Below are 17964 nucleotides of genomic sequence, written 5' to 3' on the forward strand. Positions count from 1 at the left end.
TAGTAGCACTAGAATTCTGGCACCTTTGACATGGCTATTAGTTGTGAAAAGATTCAGAAAGGCAAAATCCCACAATATCTTTCTGTCATATGCCCTATGGTATCTACAAGCATTGCATGTTGGCCTTGCAGATCTATCTGTTTAATAGAAAAACTATATGTGGGACCTGAGCTCTCTTAACCTTTTGAATATTTTATGATCTTCTTGGGCCCTTCTGACTTCATTCTTTACATTGGAAAAGGGAGGTCTGCTCCATCACCTCATAACATGACTCCCCGAGATCACATGAGAAAGATGTCTATACTTGGGGAACAAGGGATGTTGGACGAAAAGCACTTATACCGATTAGCAAGTGGCATGGCAGCAGGAGGTAAGCTAGAACTAAAACTTTCCAAGACCATGTTTATAGTATTCACAACATGTATTCAATATGTGAGCAATAACGTTTGATAAGTCTAATATTCTGGAAAGATCCCCTCCAGATTTCTGACCAGGACTTGGGAAAAACTGAATAAATGGCTTTTGAAAAGTTCACAACAAATTTTATATGGAGCCCCAGTGGGTCTTTGGGAGTTTAAAGTTTGATTCTGAGGTGCTCCAGCATCTGGGAGGGCACTGCTCCTGTAACTCCCATAGACCTAGGGCCCAATCCTGCAAGGTGCTGGGTACTGAGTGGAGCCCTGATCTTCCACCATTCTGTGGCAGCTTTGTCACTGACTTCAAAGATTGTAGGATTGTGACTTACAGGAGGTACTTATTACTTTGCAGGATCAAGTCTTTAGTCAACTATGAGCAAAGCTGATCGTTATGTTCCCCAGTGCACAGTCTTTTCTTTGATTCAAGAAACTCCCAGAACTCTGGGACACAATAACAGAGCACAAGCTGTGTGGTACAAACTTAGCAGCACAAAATGTGCATCTCTCTAATAACGTATGGTCATACGGGGATTCTTTAATAATAAATATACTATTAAACAATGTTATTTTACTAAGATATTTTTGTTGGTTAATTTTCCAGGGATTTTAAGCATATAATCTGAGGGGCAAATTTTCAAGGAATTGGTGTCTCTTATAGGTGCACATTGTACTACACTCTGAGAATGCTCAAGCTCTGTGGGAAAACAGGCTGCTTACTGGTGAGCCCTATAAAGGGCAAGACCAAGTCCTCGATATGTACAGATGAGGGAATTTTGAAAAGAGAGTTTGTGACTGTGCCTTTGCAGCCCCATCCTGGCAGACCTAAGAGTAGCAGAAGTATCATTCAGTTGGCCCTGTTCTCTTCCTCAATTCTCCTTTGTTCCCAGCAGGCTGGTGGGGAGCTTGAAGTTTCCATCTGTTGGAATATGCCCCAACTAATACTCTGTATATAGTGCATTTGAACCAAATCAAACTTTAATGGTCCCACTTTATATTGGGGGTTCTGTTTATAAAGGGTTAACAAACGGTTAATAGATGTTATAAGCATGTCATAGACATGAGCAGCATATATTACAGATGGTTAAAAGCACATAGGTAGAAAGTGGTGTGGAAGGTTTATAAGCCATGGTTATAAGCAGTCTTTTGACCTGTTGGACTCTATAAAAACTGATAACCTTTATTAAAACATCTATTAATCAATTACTATTACCCCCAATGAAAGTGTGACCACTGTAATAGTATACTTCAAATGCTAGCATCAAACATTGCAACTATTGGTCCTGTAAAATAAATGAATAAGGAAAAGACCATTTCTCAGACCCTACATCTCTGCAAGAAAAAGCAGAGGAAAGAACATCAGTGAAGTTTAACATGACAAACAGTACTGCTGCAGATGCATGTCCTAGCAGCAGAGTAAAGGACAAGTTGTAATAAAATCATCCTTTTTCCCCTCTCCATTGTCATCTGAATTTGAGTTTAGTTGAAGATACTGATACTTCAGATGCAAAGACTGAGGCTGATGATGGAATCAATCAAAAAACTAGCATCACTTCTCACAGGTTCTAAGGATGTGAAGGGTCCTTGGACCCGTGGAACTTTTAATTCATTTGTTTTTAATTATTTTTAAATTTTAATCAAAACAAATAGGAAAAATATATTTATCTTTTACCTGACTTCAGTGGAAACCAAGGGTGCACTGAAAATCAAGTACTTATGTCCTATTCCAGAATCCATTCAAATAATGTGTCTTTCCATTGGCTTCACTGGACTTTGGATCAGACTCTTATGCGATGCTTGTATATGGAATTCTGTATTTAGCTTTCAACACCCAAATCTGAAATAGTTCCTGACTCAAAGCCCCATGCTTATTCCATTAGATTACGCTATTTCATATCAAGACAGGTTGGCGTTTTTCTTAGCTAATTAGAGTCTTCCATTTTTTCATAGATCTGCCCTATCATTAAAAATACAAATTTCCACAAACAGCACACTTCCCATACATCACTATTCCTTCATACTTTAATAGTGGTGAGGTATGCATCAACATGGACTGTATAAACTGCCACTGCGTTTACATGAGGCTTTGCACGTCTTGTTTATTTCTGGTGCAGTTAAAGATTGTATAATATTAACGGAGTTGGTTAATTGCAGTTAACTCACATGATTAACTCAAAAAAATGAATTGCAATTAAAAAATTAATCACAATGAATCGCAGTTTTAATCAAACTGATAAACAATAGAACACCAGTTGGAATTTATTAAATATTTGTGGATGTTTTTCTACATTTTTCAAATATATTGATTTTAATTACAACACAGAATACAAAGAGTACAGTTCTTACTTTATATTATCATATTTGATTATAAATATTTGCACTGTAAAAATTATAAATAAAAGAAATAGTATTTTTCAATTCACCTCATACAAATACTGTAGTGTAATCTCTTTATCATGAAAGTTGAACATACAAATGTAGAATTATGTACAAAAAAAAACTGCATTCAATAATAAAACAATGTAAAACTTTAGAGCGGGGGCTGGCAACCTTTCAGAAGCGTTGTGCCGAGTCTTCATTTATTAACTCTAATTTAAGGTTTCGCGTGCCAGTAATACATTTTAACATTTTTAGAAGGTCTCTTTCTATAAGTCTATAATATATAACTAAACTATTGTTGTATGTAAAGTAAATAAGGTTTTAAAAATGTTTAAGAAGCTTTATTTAAAATTAAATTAAAATGCAGAGCCCCCCGGTCCAGGACCCGGGCAGTGTGAGTGTCACTGTAAATCAGCTTGCGAGTTGCCTTTGGCACGCGTGCCATAGGTTGCCTACCCCTGCTTTAGATCCTAGAATTCTACTCAGTCTTACTTCTTGTTCAACCAGTCGCCAAGAGAAACAAGTTTTTTAGATTTGTAGAAGATAATGCTGCCCACTTCTTGTTTACAAGTAGGACTGAGTGGACTAACAGGCTGTAAAGTTTTACATTGTTTTATTTTTAAATGCAGTTATTTTTTTGTACATAATTCTACATTTGTAAGTTCAACTTTCATGATAAAGAGATTGTACTACAGTGCTTGTATTAGGTGAATTGAAAAATACTATTTCTTTTGGTTTTTACACTGCAAATATTTGTAATAAAAATAAATATAAAGTGAGTGCTGTACACTTTGTATTCTGTGTTGTAATTGAAATCAATATATTTAAAAATGTAGAAAATATCCAAAAACATTTAAATAAATGGTATTCTCTTATTGTTAACGGCGTGATTAATCGTGTGATTACATTTTTTAATTGCATAATCACAATTAATTTTAATCGCTTGACAGCCCTATTATAATATGCTATATTGATCAATGAGATGCTCAGTGTAGCTAAGCGGGGATATAAGTCTACATTTTTTAAAATGGCAGTAACTACTTTGTGTCTTGTTTTCCTTATTAATAGGTGGAATATAAAAGAATATATGCTAACTAATTATTATATTTCTGGTAAGGTTCATACTGGGTATAGAATCACTTATTGAACTTACAATGGAATTTTATATGCTTTGTGTTAGAACTGCGACAGCGACAAGAAGTGCTAATGAGAAACCAGATGATGGCAGTAAACCCTCAGCTAATGGGAGCAGGCCAGCAGAGAATGCAGCCAATTCCTTCACAGTTTGAACCTCGATTTGTAGACAGGTATTTCTCCCCACTTCTCCACTGGATTTAAAGAACAGCAGATTACCTTATATTCATGAATATGTGTAAAGTGTAAAGATTTGAGATTATTTTTAACACAGTCTCTAGTCTCTAAAATAGCCTTAATAACTAAGGGATGCATGAAGCTGTGTGTATCTCCTTAGCTCTCCCCTATATTTAAATTTAATATCCCTGTCTTTGGATACAGAATACTACATTGCTCCTGCTATGCTACTATCCACCTTTGCGCATAGCCCTAAATTCCATGGACAATTGCTGAGGCAACTGTCTAATACCAGTTACTCTGATCTGAAACATATTTATTAAGTCCCCCTCAAGTCCTAAGGTGAACATGGAACGTTTTTTGACATAACTGGATGGCCTATTCCATCAGTACCCAGAAAGACCAATATTGAAAAGACATGCAATTACTGACTCCTACTGCTAAGGACAGGAAAGTGTTTGAGTTACTTCCCCAGGACATAATGCCTTTCCTGACCACTACTGGTACAGACCAATCTGCCAGGACAGATGTCCAAAGGACCAATGGGCATCAAAACATTACACAAACAATACAAACCAAACAGGGCAGTAATTTCTTTGACAAATGTCTGCAGCCTCTACTACCTTAGGCTGTGATCTATTCTAAGGAGACTTGTGGTATGTCTACATTGCGATAAAAAAAACCCTGGCATCAAGTCTCGGAGCCCGGTTCAGCTGATTTAGGCTTGCAGGGCTCAGGCTGCAGGGCTCTAAAATTGCACTGTAGATGTTCTGGCTTAGGCTGGAGCCCAGACTCATCTGAGCCCAAATATTTACACTGAAATTTTATAGCCTCGCAGCCCAAACCCTGTGGGCCTAAGTCAGCTGACTCAGGCCAGCTGCGGCTATGCCACAGGTCTTTTATTGCACTGTAGATATACTTTTTTGAGACTTAGAATCTAAAGAGAGTTGTGACTAGTCAGTACTTGCATGGGAGACCTTGAAGAAATGCAGAGTGTTGCTATATGTGGCATGCATGATTCAGTAGATCTTTCCTCTGAGTCACTTAAAAATCTGTGCTCAAGGGGAGTGTTATTGGTGATGCTGTTTTTCAGCTGAAAGGTAAAATTGGACCTGACCACTTGGGCTTGTAAAAACCCCCAAGGCCTTTTACATGAGAATTTAGGTCTTAATCCAAGTTATTTTATTACTTTATTACTTTTTAGCAAAAATTTTTGAGCAAATTCTGCAAATAGCATCCCAGTTCTGCCTCGGTCAAATGTGCCAGTCCTGTTAAAGTTAAAGGGAGTTGAATCAATGTAAGTGAGTGTAGAACATGACACGTTAAGTTAGAGCATATACTTTACATATCTAATTGTAATTTTCTCTCTTTCCCTAGAGATTTGTTGCCTTCCACTGAAATGATGGCACCAGCTGACCCAAGACAGATCCATGTAGCTTCCCACCTTGGACCTTCAGTCCCACAGCATGCAAACATGCCAAACATATTGTCCAGTCGGGTTTATCCTGGTCCAGGTAACAGCCAGTTGAATGATCCTGTGAAGTAACAGGGTACTACTGAAAAAGTGGATACTCCTAGTTTTTCATCAGGTTTGTCACTGATGGCAATAAATAAGTTTTATTGTATTTATGTTTTGTAAAATAGCCTTGAGAAAGGGAGTGGCCTGCCTAGCAGAAATCCCAATCTGCACCAATATGAGACTTCAGACATGCAAACTAGAATTTATTAGGCCCATCTCCATCCTATATGCTTGTGTGTGTGTGTGCACACTCTCCCCTTGCTTTTGCATTTTCTAAATAGTATGGCATTTGTCCATCTCTCTCCATATAAACAGAATGTTCTAGCCAGCAATATTTATCTGACTGGCAATGTTCTTTGTGGACACACATTTAACTCTCTGGAATAGGATTTTTTTTTTGTCTTAGCTGTTTTAAGGGGTTGTTTCACTGGTCACTCTCTTTGATCCTGTTGCCAGGACCTATGTTACCTGGATATAATTTATTCCCATAAAATGGCTATATATTTGTTTTAATAAAGTTTAGCTTGTGGTGCTTACTCCTAAAGCAAGGGGTGGATACAGTAGCAAATTTCATGGTTGCATAATTGTGCAACACATGTCATGCTGGGAATAAGAAGTTAATAATGGACCATATCTTGAGATTCTTACTCAGGTCTGAGTAAAAACTGAGCAAGGATCCCAGATTTGGTCAAAGATGAATAAAAAGGCACTAGAAGCCACTATGGTCCAGAAATAGGAACTTTTGGCTTCAGCTTCTCACCCTTCTGTGAGTCTCTGACTTTGATTTACCATATTTGGGTCTGATACAGTTCTCAGAGAGGAAATGTTATTAAAAAATTACATGTAAGACCATTGCAGCTAGCCTGTAAATAGACTTTTAAGGAGTGTTCTTACATTTCTTTTCCTTTTTTAAACTATCAGTTATTACGTACTCAGTTGGTTCTCCATGTTCTTCAAAGACAGAAGTTATCTCATAAATGTCACTACTCTCCCTTGCCTTAGAAGTATCGATGACAGGTGTTCCTAAGGTCCTGACCCTACAAACACATGATACCAAGCTTAGTTATTATTACTATTAGTCCCATTGAAGAGAGAAATGTTTGCAGCATCTGGACTGAAGTTATACCAGTGACTCTGAAAAATATTCCATAGGCTACATTTTCAACAGGCCTTTTAACTGTTAACTTTTAACAATACTTTTAGGAACATCCAACTATTTCAGGGAATGTGTGAAGTGTGAGTGCAATTCTAAACTTTTCTAACCATATATATTTATTTTTTCTAGGATATAGTTTTCTCCAGCCAGAATCCATGGAAGCTGTGGCCAGAAGGCAGGAGTTGGTTCAAAAACAAAATATTGCCAGGTACCTGAATGTAAATTTTGCACTGCGGTACAGGCCTGGAGTGGGGAGAAAGGAGGCAGACTGGGATGGTTAAGCTGCAGATTTTGTAATACACAACTTTTGGTGCCCCGTTAAAGGTAATTGCAGTACTTGTTCAAACCATCCAGATATATAAAAAATCCTCTGTTTCAGGAAGCCAGGGGCACAGAAAAACTTTCTGTTTCTCTCCCTCATTCTGCTTTTAGTTTTAAATAACCGATATAAGATATAGGCCCAAGCTGGAACATCCAGAACTTGGTTAAAGATTGGATATGTATCCAGACTTTGCAGCTTGGAACTCTAGATTCAAATACCCTTGACCTTGGGAAAACTCAGAACCAGATCTGAACTTGGCAGTTTGGACTCATCACTCATAGTATTTTTTAAATTTGGATTGGAGGATTGGAAATCCCTACACCATGTACAGGATGCCCAGATGTCCTGGTTTAGTGAAGCAGTCTTGGTGTCATGGATGATTATATGGAAATCTGGTGATTGGTCCCCGTTTCAATGTAATCAGCTGGATTCCTTTTCCCATGTAGCGAACCCCTCACCTTTATATTGCAAGAGGAACTTGCAAGAGGGTTACCATAGTTCAGTTTCCCAAAAAGAGGACACTGCTAGAGGGGGGAGGGGAAATTTGGAGAGGTATAGCTGGGGATGCTGGAGAGAGTACCTACAGTGGGGGTACTCACTGGAGGTGGGAGGGGAGCCAGTCACAGCTTCCTGCTTCTGCACTGGCCTGTCCCCCTCAAGGATCTAGTGCCAGGAGAGGACTGGTATAGCATAGTGGAGCTTCACCTGACCTTCAGCATCTACCTCCTTTCTCTGGCAAGCCACCCTATGCCAGATACAGTGGTGGGCGGCTGGTACAGGAACCTGTTCTGTTGGCTTTATATCAGTGGGTAGTTCCCTCCACAAAGGTAATTCTCTGATTGTCATTTACTGTCAAAATACAGCCCTTTGCACCATCTGAGCATTAGACAGAGACCAAGGTGCATTGGAGAGTTGACCCAAGATCTTTACTTACAGTTAATTGGCTCTGGCAGTATAGTCAAGGCCTCATGCATAATACGATTATATTACTGTATCGATTGCCACATAAGTGCCCTTTTTCAAGATGTTGTATAATTTTCTGCTTGGAATCTAAGCTTTTTAAGTCTCTAGCCCTTGTGGTGGTGAAATGAGTGTAACTGATGCTGGGATGCCTGTATTATCAACTTATAAATCATGCTTTTGTTGGAAAATATTTCATCCCTTATTATCACAAGCATAATATTCTGTGAGCTTTCTTTTATGCATTTGACAACACTTTGTGTATAGTCACTTCCTCTGTTTCCTCTGTTGTTCATATGTTTCACACACAGCAACATGGGAAAGAAATATTTTTCTATTCATGTATTATATCGTTCTAGTTTAATCTGTCATTGAAAAAGAAATGACAAGAGAACTGATCAGTCCTCACTGCTAATGCTCTGTTTACCTCTTAGGATGGAAATGGAAATGAGTGCTATTTTTCAACAAAAAGAAATTGAGAAAGCTCATCGTAAAGGGCTACTGGGTTTGGAAGCACCTTTCCTCTACCATGGAATCCCAGCTAGCCCAGTTGCTTTCCGTGGCAGGCACAGACTTCCTGAAGGCCACCTTTCTAGCGACCTATATGTTCATCGAACCACCCTTGATGACCTTCATGGCAATACCATGCTCATGGCAACCAGCCCATATCCTCCAATCAGCAACCTGCAAAGGGAGAGAGGCCGTCGGCCAGGGAGAAGAGCTGGGAATCACAAAACTGGTGATTGCAATGCCAATGGTGCCAAAAGCCAAGCAGAAGACAAAAATGCAGACTCTGCTTCCACCACTGCTGATGATGAGAAAGAGGACAAGAAAGAAACAGAGCTTGAGATGCTGAACAAACATGAGCAAAGCAAAACCCATGTTGAGCCATCTGCTACTGCTGTGAAAAGCTGTAAAGAGTATGAACACAGCCTGAGAAAAAGTTGTGTTACTCATGAAATTTCCCCTGAAACAAATGGCTGCAGCAGTGCAAATGAGAAGGATCCCAATAACTCTTGCACAGCCTTTGATGACAAGTATATGTATCCTTCTGCAATCCCATTCTCAGCACTGCCATATAGCTTCCCAGTACCCAGCAATCCATTACAGCCTCCAGGTTTGTCAAGTTGGTCTCTTTTTTTTTTTATTGATTAGCTTTCTCATCATCCTCTTTTTATTTAAACTCCACTTACAATGATAGAGTCAGGGTTTCAAAATGTGGACTTCATTAATCAGGGGCATATGCTGCAGCTAACATGACCTGATAAGTACACATCAGTGATGGCAAACATAGTTATTTCTCCCATTTATAGAGATCTCCACATGTTATTTGCTGGCATATGAAGGTTTCATTCTCTAAGGCAGTGATGTTCAATCTTGCAGAACCACGTGGGAAGTAGATGGAGTTACAGAGGAGCAAAGTCACAGAGTAACCTCCTGATGCAAACATCACAATAGTGTGTCTTGCCATTATGTTGTTGCAAAATGATCTCATCACATGCTGGTGGGATACTAACACATATATCATGTCAGGATAATATTGTGGTTCTCTGCAACCCTATTCGATATATTCTGTCCTCCCAGCTCTTCCAGGCTGCCTGGTGGGATCCTGGCAGCAACTGCCCATTTGAGCAACAATCCCATGTGTGTGTCGGGCAGCACAGGAAGTTCTCCTATCAGCTGCCCTCTGCTTGAGACCAAATTCATGCCTCAGGTTTGCTATGTACACATGACAGCTTATGTCGGTGTAAATTATGTCACTCAGGGGTGTGAGTAAGGCCTTGTCTGCACTACACAGTTTTGTTGAAAAAACTCAGCTTTTGTCAACAAAACAATGGAAGTTTACACACTGAAATGTTCCTCTCATCGATGTAACTCCACATAATAAAACTACCTTGACGAACGGCATTGAGCTTTTTGCGACATAGAGTGACACAGCAGCAGTGTAGACACCTCACTTGGTTATGTCACCCTAACTCACCTCCAGGAGATGTTCCACAATGCCCATCATGACCACTCTGGTCAGCAGTTTGAACTCTGCTACCTGAAGATACATAGGTATGCGACCCTCCTCCGTTTAAAGGCCCGGGATTTTTTGAAATTCCTCTTCCTGTTTGCTCGGCGTGAACAGTTCACATAGCATCTTCTCAGGTGACCATGCCGACTTTATGCAGCAGATGTGCTCCCATGTGGAGCACACCAGAGCTGTTGGATCTGCTGAGTATATGGAGAGAGGAGGCTGTGCAGTTGCAGCTTCACACAAGCCGTAGGAATTTCGATAGCTACGGACTGATTGCTAAAGGCATGCAGGAGAAGGGGCACGAAATGGACACACAGCAGTATCGTGCTAAAATCAAGGAGTTGAGGCAGGTGTACCGGCAGGCTAACCAAGACACGCTGCTTCCATAAGATGCTGCACGCCATCCTCAGCAGTGACCCCACCTTCACTGTCAAGAGTCCCATGGATACTTCGAGGGCATAGAGGCAGCGGCCAGCAGACTCAACTTTGATGAGGAAGTGGTGGACGAGGAGGTAGAGCTAGAGAAATATGTGGAGCACACGGCAGGGTTGTCTGATGGTGTGGTGTGTCAGGACCTCTTTTCCACTCCGGAGGGATCTAGCCAGTCCCAGCACTCCAGCTATGGCACGCAGGATGCCAGAGAGCGGAGCTCTGGTAAGTGCTCATTTTGCTTTCGTACTGCACGGTGAGAGGAGATTGAGCTCTCATGTACTTTGTTATATGGCACAGGAGGGATAAGGGACAGAAATTAACACCAGAACTTGTCCATCTACGCCAGTGGTTCTCAAACTTTTGCACTGGTGACCCCTTTCACACAGCAAGCCTCTGAGTGAGACCCCCTTTATAAATTAAAAACACTTTTTGTATATTTAACACCATTATAAATGCTGGAGACAAAGTAGGGTTTGGGGTGGAGGCTGACAGCTCGCGATCCCCCTTGTAATAAACTCGCGACCCCCTGAGGGGTCCCAACCCCCAGTCTGAGAACTCCTAATCTACGCAGTGAGGCCATGGTGGGAAAGTTTGGTAATATACACGGGGATGTCTCTGGAATCCTCCATAGTGATCTCTAGGAAATTTCCCTGTAGGTATTCTGCAATCCTCTGCCAAAGGTTCCTTGGGAGAGCTGCCTTGTTTCTCCCTCCACTACAGGAAACTTTCCCATGTTACCCAGCAATTATTTCTGCAGGGGCCAATGCGGCACACAGGCCAGCAGCATATGAAGCCAGTCTGAAGCCACACAAATGCAGGAGATGCTCCTTTGCAGCCTAGGTTACCCTTAAGAGTGAGATATTGGGTTTGATTACCCTAGCCTGTGGAAAAGAGTACCAAAATTCAGATTAGGCTCCCTACCACCTTATAATAACCCCCTTCACAAACCACCCTTTGTCCCTTCTTGTCCTTTTTGCCTTGCCCACCCCATCTCCCTGGGAATGCATCATAATTGGGACTTGCAGCAACCTGTGTGCTAGCCAAGAGGCAGTGAGAAAGAGGTGTATGTGACTTTTCTGATTCACAGCTGTGAGCGTACTCACAATACTGTCTCTCTTGTTTCTTTGCATTCTGCAGATGTGCCCTTGAGAACACACTCCTCCATGCCAGTGGAGTGCCTCCATCAGATAAGGCAGCAACCCAGGAGGAGTAAGGAGGATATGTTTTGTGAAGTGTTGCAGTCAAGAGATGCAGCACACAGCCAAATAACAGCATGGAGGGAGACAGTGAAAGACTGAGGCTGAATAGCCAGGAAAGGACACAGGGGCAGAAGCAGATGATAAAGTTAATGGAGGACCAGACGGAGATGTTGAAGTCCCTCATTAGCCTGCACTCAGAGCTATCTGTGCTCAACTCCCACTCCAACCACTACAGAACTCCAATCTATGCCCTCCCCAAACTCCCGCACTGCATTCATCATGTGCTCCCGGTCCCTCACAGTACCCCATGCACTCCATGTCTAGGGACTGATTTCCAATGAAAATGGGAATTTCACCCAGCTGTAAGAGCCTTAACCACAAGACTGTTCCTCATTTTCATCCTGTTTGTTCAAAAGTTTGTGTTTCATCTCTTTATTAAACTTGAGTCTTTGAAATAAAATGAGTCTGTATTTGTGAAATACATACATCACTCAGTGCTAACGTTGAAACACAGTGGCTATAGATAGGAATATTTGCTCCTTGCAATTAACGCTCATGAAGCAAACACTATAGGGATAATTCATGGCAGCAAGTAAACATTGCCTGGTCAAATGCATCAAATAGACACATTACTATGAATCACTGTCAAACTGCTCCTTTAAACCCTCCATAATTTGAATTGCCTCCCGCTGCACCCCTCTAATTGCCCTTGTATCTGGCTGCTCAAAATCAGCTCAGCCAAACAGCCTCAGCAGCCTGTTCCTAGGGAAACTTTTCCCCCTTTGATTCACAAATATTATGGAGAGTGCAGCAGGTTGCAATAGCCATCGGAATATTTTCCTCACTGAGGTCTAACTGGCCACCAGTGACCTTTTAATCAGCCGAAGGCACATTCAACAGTCATTCGGCACTTGCTGAGCCTGCTGTTACAGCACTCCTTCCTGTTGTGTAGGTTCCCAGTGTAAAGCTTCATGAGCCATAGGAGCAAGGGGTCTACAGAGTCTCCAAGGATCACTATGATCATTTGCATATCCCGCATTGGAATCTTCTAGTTTGGAAAGAAAGTGCCAGTGTGATGCTTTCTACACAGTCCAGTGTTCCAAAAGATGCACCTTCCCTGGCCATCCTGCATTGACATCAGTGAAATGGCCCTGGTTGATGTGCTCTGTCACATGATGTTTGGGGGCCAAAATTGGGACATGCATTCTATCTATTGCCATGCCGCAAGTTAGGGAATCCCACTGCCTTAAAGCCATCAATTATTTCCTGGATGACAGACCAGTAGCAGTCTGGAGTTGTCAGCTTCCACACACTGATCGCCACTTGCTTTTGCACAGTGAAGGAAGCTCTCATTCTGCTGTCCTTGCACTGCAGTACTGGAGCAAGTGCCACACACAGTTCCAGGAAGGTGGCTTTGTGCATCCAAAAGTTCTGTAGCCACTGCTCATCATCTCATACATGCATCATGATGCAATCTCCAACTCAGTGCTTATTTCCCCAGCCCAATACCGATGATCCACCATGGCAACCTGGTCCATGAATGCCAGCAGCAATCTTGATTTGTTTCCATGGCAGACAGAAAGGCAGGCATCACCAATTCACTCTCTGTTTTTCAGCTCATGAAATACTGCAGGACCAGCCATGTTGTGTTCATAATGCTCATCACCAGAAAGGTCAGCAGCTCAGGATCCATGTCATCAGGCAGAGATGGCGGGCACACAGTTTATAAGGGCTGCTGAGAAACAGCACAAAACAAAGTAGGAAGCCCATGGAATGATAGGATGGAAAGAACTGCATCAATGGATTGCGAGCAAGTCCCCATGATGCAGTGCAATCTTTTCCCAGAGCTCCCAGCGGCAGAGGGCAACAGAGGTTGGCGAGTTTCACTGTGGGATAGCTACCCTTGATGCAATGTTCTCTCTATTGATGCAAGAGCAACGACTGTGGACGTGCTCATCTGACACAAGGGCCATTGTGTAGATGTGCTCCACTGATGTTATTAAAGAGACTTATGATTGTTGACAAAACTTAAGTCGACTTAACTCTGTACAGTAGATCCTGTGAGTGATTTAAGTTACACCAACCGAAGCACCAGCATGGACAGTGCTATGTCGGTGGGAGAGCTTTACAGGATCACTGTTCTGCAGTCATTGCTAAGTGCTCTAATAGCAATGGGTCCAATCCCGACAAAACTTCCATTCACTTAAATGGCAGAAGGTTCAGGTCTTTATCCTAAAACATCCACAAGAGCCAGTTTGTATTGCTGCAAAATGAATTCATTAGCTTGCAGACTTGCGTTACGTTTGTTTCCTGTCTGCAAAATGAATTTAGGTTAATACAATGCCAAACAAACCAAACAAAAATTGCTGCATTTCTGAACTAGCTTATCTCTTCTGCCCATACTCTTTCTGCATGCATTTACAGCAGATATTAGTTGTGATGGGCTGAGTTTGGGTGCATATGTAATCTGTGTATAACAGTGGTTCTCAAACTTTGGGTTGGGACCCTGAAGTGGGTCACAACTCTGTTTTAATGGGGTCGCCAGGGCTGTTTTAGACTTGCTGGGACCTGGGCCAAAGCCCAAACCTGAGGCTTCAACCCTGGGTGGCGGGGCTCAGGTTACAGGCTCCCTGCCTGGGGCTGAAACCTTTGGGCTTTGGCCACCCAGCCTGGGGCAAAGGGGCTTTGGCTTTGTCCCCCTCCACCCAGGGTGGTGTGGCTTGGGCAGGCTCAGGCTTCGGTCCCCACTCCTGGGGTCCTGTAGTAATTTTTGTTGTCAGAAGGGGGTCGCGGTGGAATGAAGTTTGAGAACCCCTGGTGTATAACATGCATTCTGAGCTTTGTTATATTTTTTATGAAGTGCTGTTTTGTCATTTTGCAGAAGATGTCCCTAGTACAGAGCTTCACCTAGAGACTGATGTGCCTTCAAACAGTATAGAAGATGTTGCCTTTTAGTATTTACCTGGAGACTGAAACACATAATACAGTTCATGCTTCATCATGATATGAATGAGTGTGACACAGAGCACTGTTATCTGCTTGCCTGTTTGTTCACTTGAAATATTAGTCAGTCAAATTAAAATAGCGGTAAGGTATAACAAATCAAAAGCATCAGATAATGTAGTCTTTAGAGAAAATGCTGCGGCATGGTAGGCATGTACAGTTCCATCAGTAGAGAAAATAAGAGTAATCAAATAAAAGAAAAAATCAAACCCTTCAGAATTAGAAAGTGATGAGTGACTATTTAGTATGTTGCTTAGGACTATGCTATAAATACGTGACCATAAAGTATTGTTAGTATATGAAGTAGGTCCTGTAGATGTGTATAAACTCTTACTTTTAATAAAGTTTTCGATTGTTTTGCCTCTTGAGATGATACAAACACAACATTTTTGTTTCCTTCTCAAAGGAGTGCATGGCCTGATTTTGAGTGGAGAAGATATTTCTTCCATTGAAGATATTCGCAAATGGACTGTTGATGATGTATACAACTTTATTATTAGCCTTCCAGGTTGTTCAGATTATGCACAGGTGACCACAAGTATTAATCATACTTACATTTTTAGATGTTTAAAGATACATGCCCTGGATTTAAACTTCTGCTAACATCATTTTATCTAGTGAAATTAAATTATTGTTACTATTTATTATTTGCAGTAGAGTATCTTGAGGCCCCTTTGTGCTAGGCAATGTGTAACCATGCAGTAAAAGATAGCAAACAATGTAGGTTAATGCTCGTTTGTGGTTGTATGCTGCAATACAGAGTGTTCTATCATGGTGTAATATGAGAATGTTAATAGGAGAACAACTGTATAAGGAAAGTGTTTTAATACCCCACCCTCTGCCAGTATAGCACTTGCACAACTTTCAAACAGGCAGAAGCAATTGCATGATCCTGTGATGTTAAGCAATGTTTTAAGCAATAGTGAAATTACTTCATTCAATTTCATGAAAAATCATAAGCAGTGTAAACAGCAGGCTGAAAATCTGCATATTCATGGATAAAAAATGAATGACTAAGACATGAGCTTCCCTGTAATTGATCACTTTTGTTAAAATAATAAAACTAAATGATGTTGCAACGTTACACAGCTGGAACTCTGAGAGCAAGTGGATGTGCTGCAGGCGCAGATGATGACAGCCACATCCATCTACTCTCAGATTAATATAAAGCTGAATTATTTCCATGTTACTGTTTCCTTCCTTTATTGTCTGGGTATCAGGATTAAAATAGAAGACATAAAAGAGTCTGTTTTAACAAGCCATTGTGTGCATTTTATTGTTTGATAAGGTATTTAAAGATCATGCTATTGATGGAGAAACCCTGCCACTGCTCACAGAAGAACATCTGTTGGACACAATGGGATTAAAACTTGGACCAGCACTAAAAATTCGATCTCAGGTACTGAAATGCTAAATGGAGGGAGAATGAAAGATTTGTGTTGCATGGGAAGGTGACAAAATTTTGTTGATTTTCTTTGAAGTTATAACACTCTTTCACCCATAAAATATCTGAAGTAGTATTGTGACAGGGTGCACTATCTAGTCCCAGTGGACAGTGCATTAACTCCAATTCAGCTTCCCTTTGCTTTTCATGAGTGCCTGGGGAAGAACTATGAACAGCTGCTTGAGAGACAGTGATGGAAGAGAATGCCTTTGGGAAGGTTGGGATCCATAGCCAGGGTCATAAGATTGGGTTGAAATTAGAAAGACTTGTCTGATCAATTAGTTCATCTCCCCTTTTTTCCCTCCCTCCCCTGACCAACAGAGGATTGTTCTCTCCTGTAGATTCTCCATTACTTTGACCTGTCCTTTAAAATAACCCAAGTGATGAAGCTTCCATCACTTTCTTTGGGATAGTATTCCACACTGTTACAGATCTCACTGATAAGAAAGTTTTCCTGCCCATCAGTTACAAATGTCCTGTTCTTAATTTCATCCACTGACTTCAAATTTGTTCTCATTTCTCTTTGTCTCATCTATCTTTCTCCTAACACATGTTCCTTTTCTTCTTCTTCTTAACCCATGTATATCTCTCATTCTCCTCTTATTAAACCTATTACTCTCTTTCTCTTAATCATTTGTCTTATGTACCACCAATAGCCTGCATTATGCATGCTGAAGCGCACCACCTACTGGGAAGAAAGGAGCTTGTTGTCTAGATTCAAAGGCTGCTTGCTCTCCTTCCCCTACAGATTGTGCTGAGCACAGCCAAACCAATTCAGCAGAAGTTGGGCATAGCTGAAACTGAGAAGCAGGGGCAGTGGAGGACATTTCTGAATTTTTGCCAACCATCCTTAGATCTGGCCCTATGAGATGGCTGGAGGCGATACAACCTGAAGGCTCTGAGGTCATGTCCCCATCAGCCCTGTGGCTAATTTGGACTACATTCAAATTTAAGGTTAAGATGAGCAATTAGTTAAATTGACATTATTTGAAGTAATTACTGTAATTGCTTATGTCTTTAAAGGTGTCTCGGCGGCTGGGCAATGTGTTCTACATGATGAATCTTCCTATGTCCGTGCCCCTTCCTTCTGCTACAGGCAAACCATCAGAGCAGCCCTCCGACATGGCCTCCCCTATCTGCTGCAATAGCAGTGGTGATACACTGGGCAGTCCCTGCTCTCAAGACCCAGAAACTTCAAAAACAGTGGAGCAGACTGTTTCAGAAAACAGGGGAAATCCATGTGACACAGCTGGAGCCCAGACTGACTTTCAGATGATCAATTTTCAGAAGAGCTGAGCTGGGTCCAACATGTACAATGTTTTCAGTAATACAGTAGAACCCCTATGTTACAAATGGTTTCAACGAACATCTGAAACCTTCATAAAACCAGGGATAGTGAAATAACCTCCGAATGCAGCAGGACTCGGTAAGGTATTTTTAAAAGCATTTTTTAAAAAGTGCAAATACACATTAGTGCAATTAATTTCAAGTGCAATTCATACAAGTTAATATTAATGCAATTAAAGCCTAAATTTAAATCAAAACTCCAAAAGTATCATTCAGAACTGTTAGGGATTCAAAGAATACTGTCTTAGGGCTTGATCCCGCAGGCTGCTGACTGCTGAGGAACTAGCTGTGAGAGGGAAAAGAATAGCACTGAACAACTGGCTTTTGCTCAGCATCTCTTAGTGACTTCTGCTGAGAGCCCAATTCTGCTTTGCCAGTCAATGGCAAAATTCATATGGAATTTAATGTGAGTATATGGGAACAGTTTCAAACTATAGAGAAATTTGCCTAGTGCTCTGC

General features: G+C 41.2%; 1 protein-coding gene across 1 annotated transcript; it reads left to right on the forward strand.

Annotated features, from left to right (window-relative positions):
* The first annotated feature begins 267 nt into the window (after window positions 1–267).
* On the forward strand, window positions 268–17454 carry SAMD7 (sterile alpha motif domain containing 7). The gene is made up of 8 exons (XM_050965996.1): window positions 268–370; window positions 3973–4099; window positions 5481–5617; window positions 6908–6986; window positions 8495–9177; window positions 15121–15242; window positions 16003–16113; window positions 17182–17454. The coding sequence occupies exons 1-8, from the start codon at window positions 268–270 to the stop codon at window positions 17452–17454; spliced, it is 1635 nt and encodes a 544-aa protein (XP_050821953.1).
* Window positions 17455–17964: the final 510 nt, after the last annotated feature.

Source organism: Gopherus flavomarginatus, chromosome 8, assembly GCF_025201925.1.
Source record: "Gopherus flavomarginatus isolate rGopFla2 chromosome 8, rGopFla2.mat.asm, whole genome shotgun sequence".
In the NCBI taxonomy this organism is placed as follows: domain Eukaryota; kingdom Metazoa; phylum Chordata; order Testudines; family Testudinidae; genus Gopherus; species Gopherus flavomarginatus.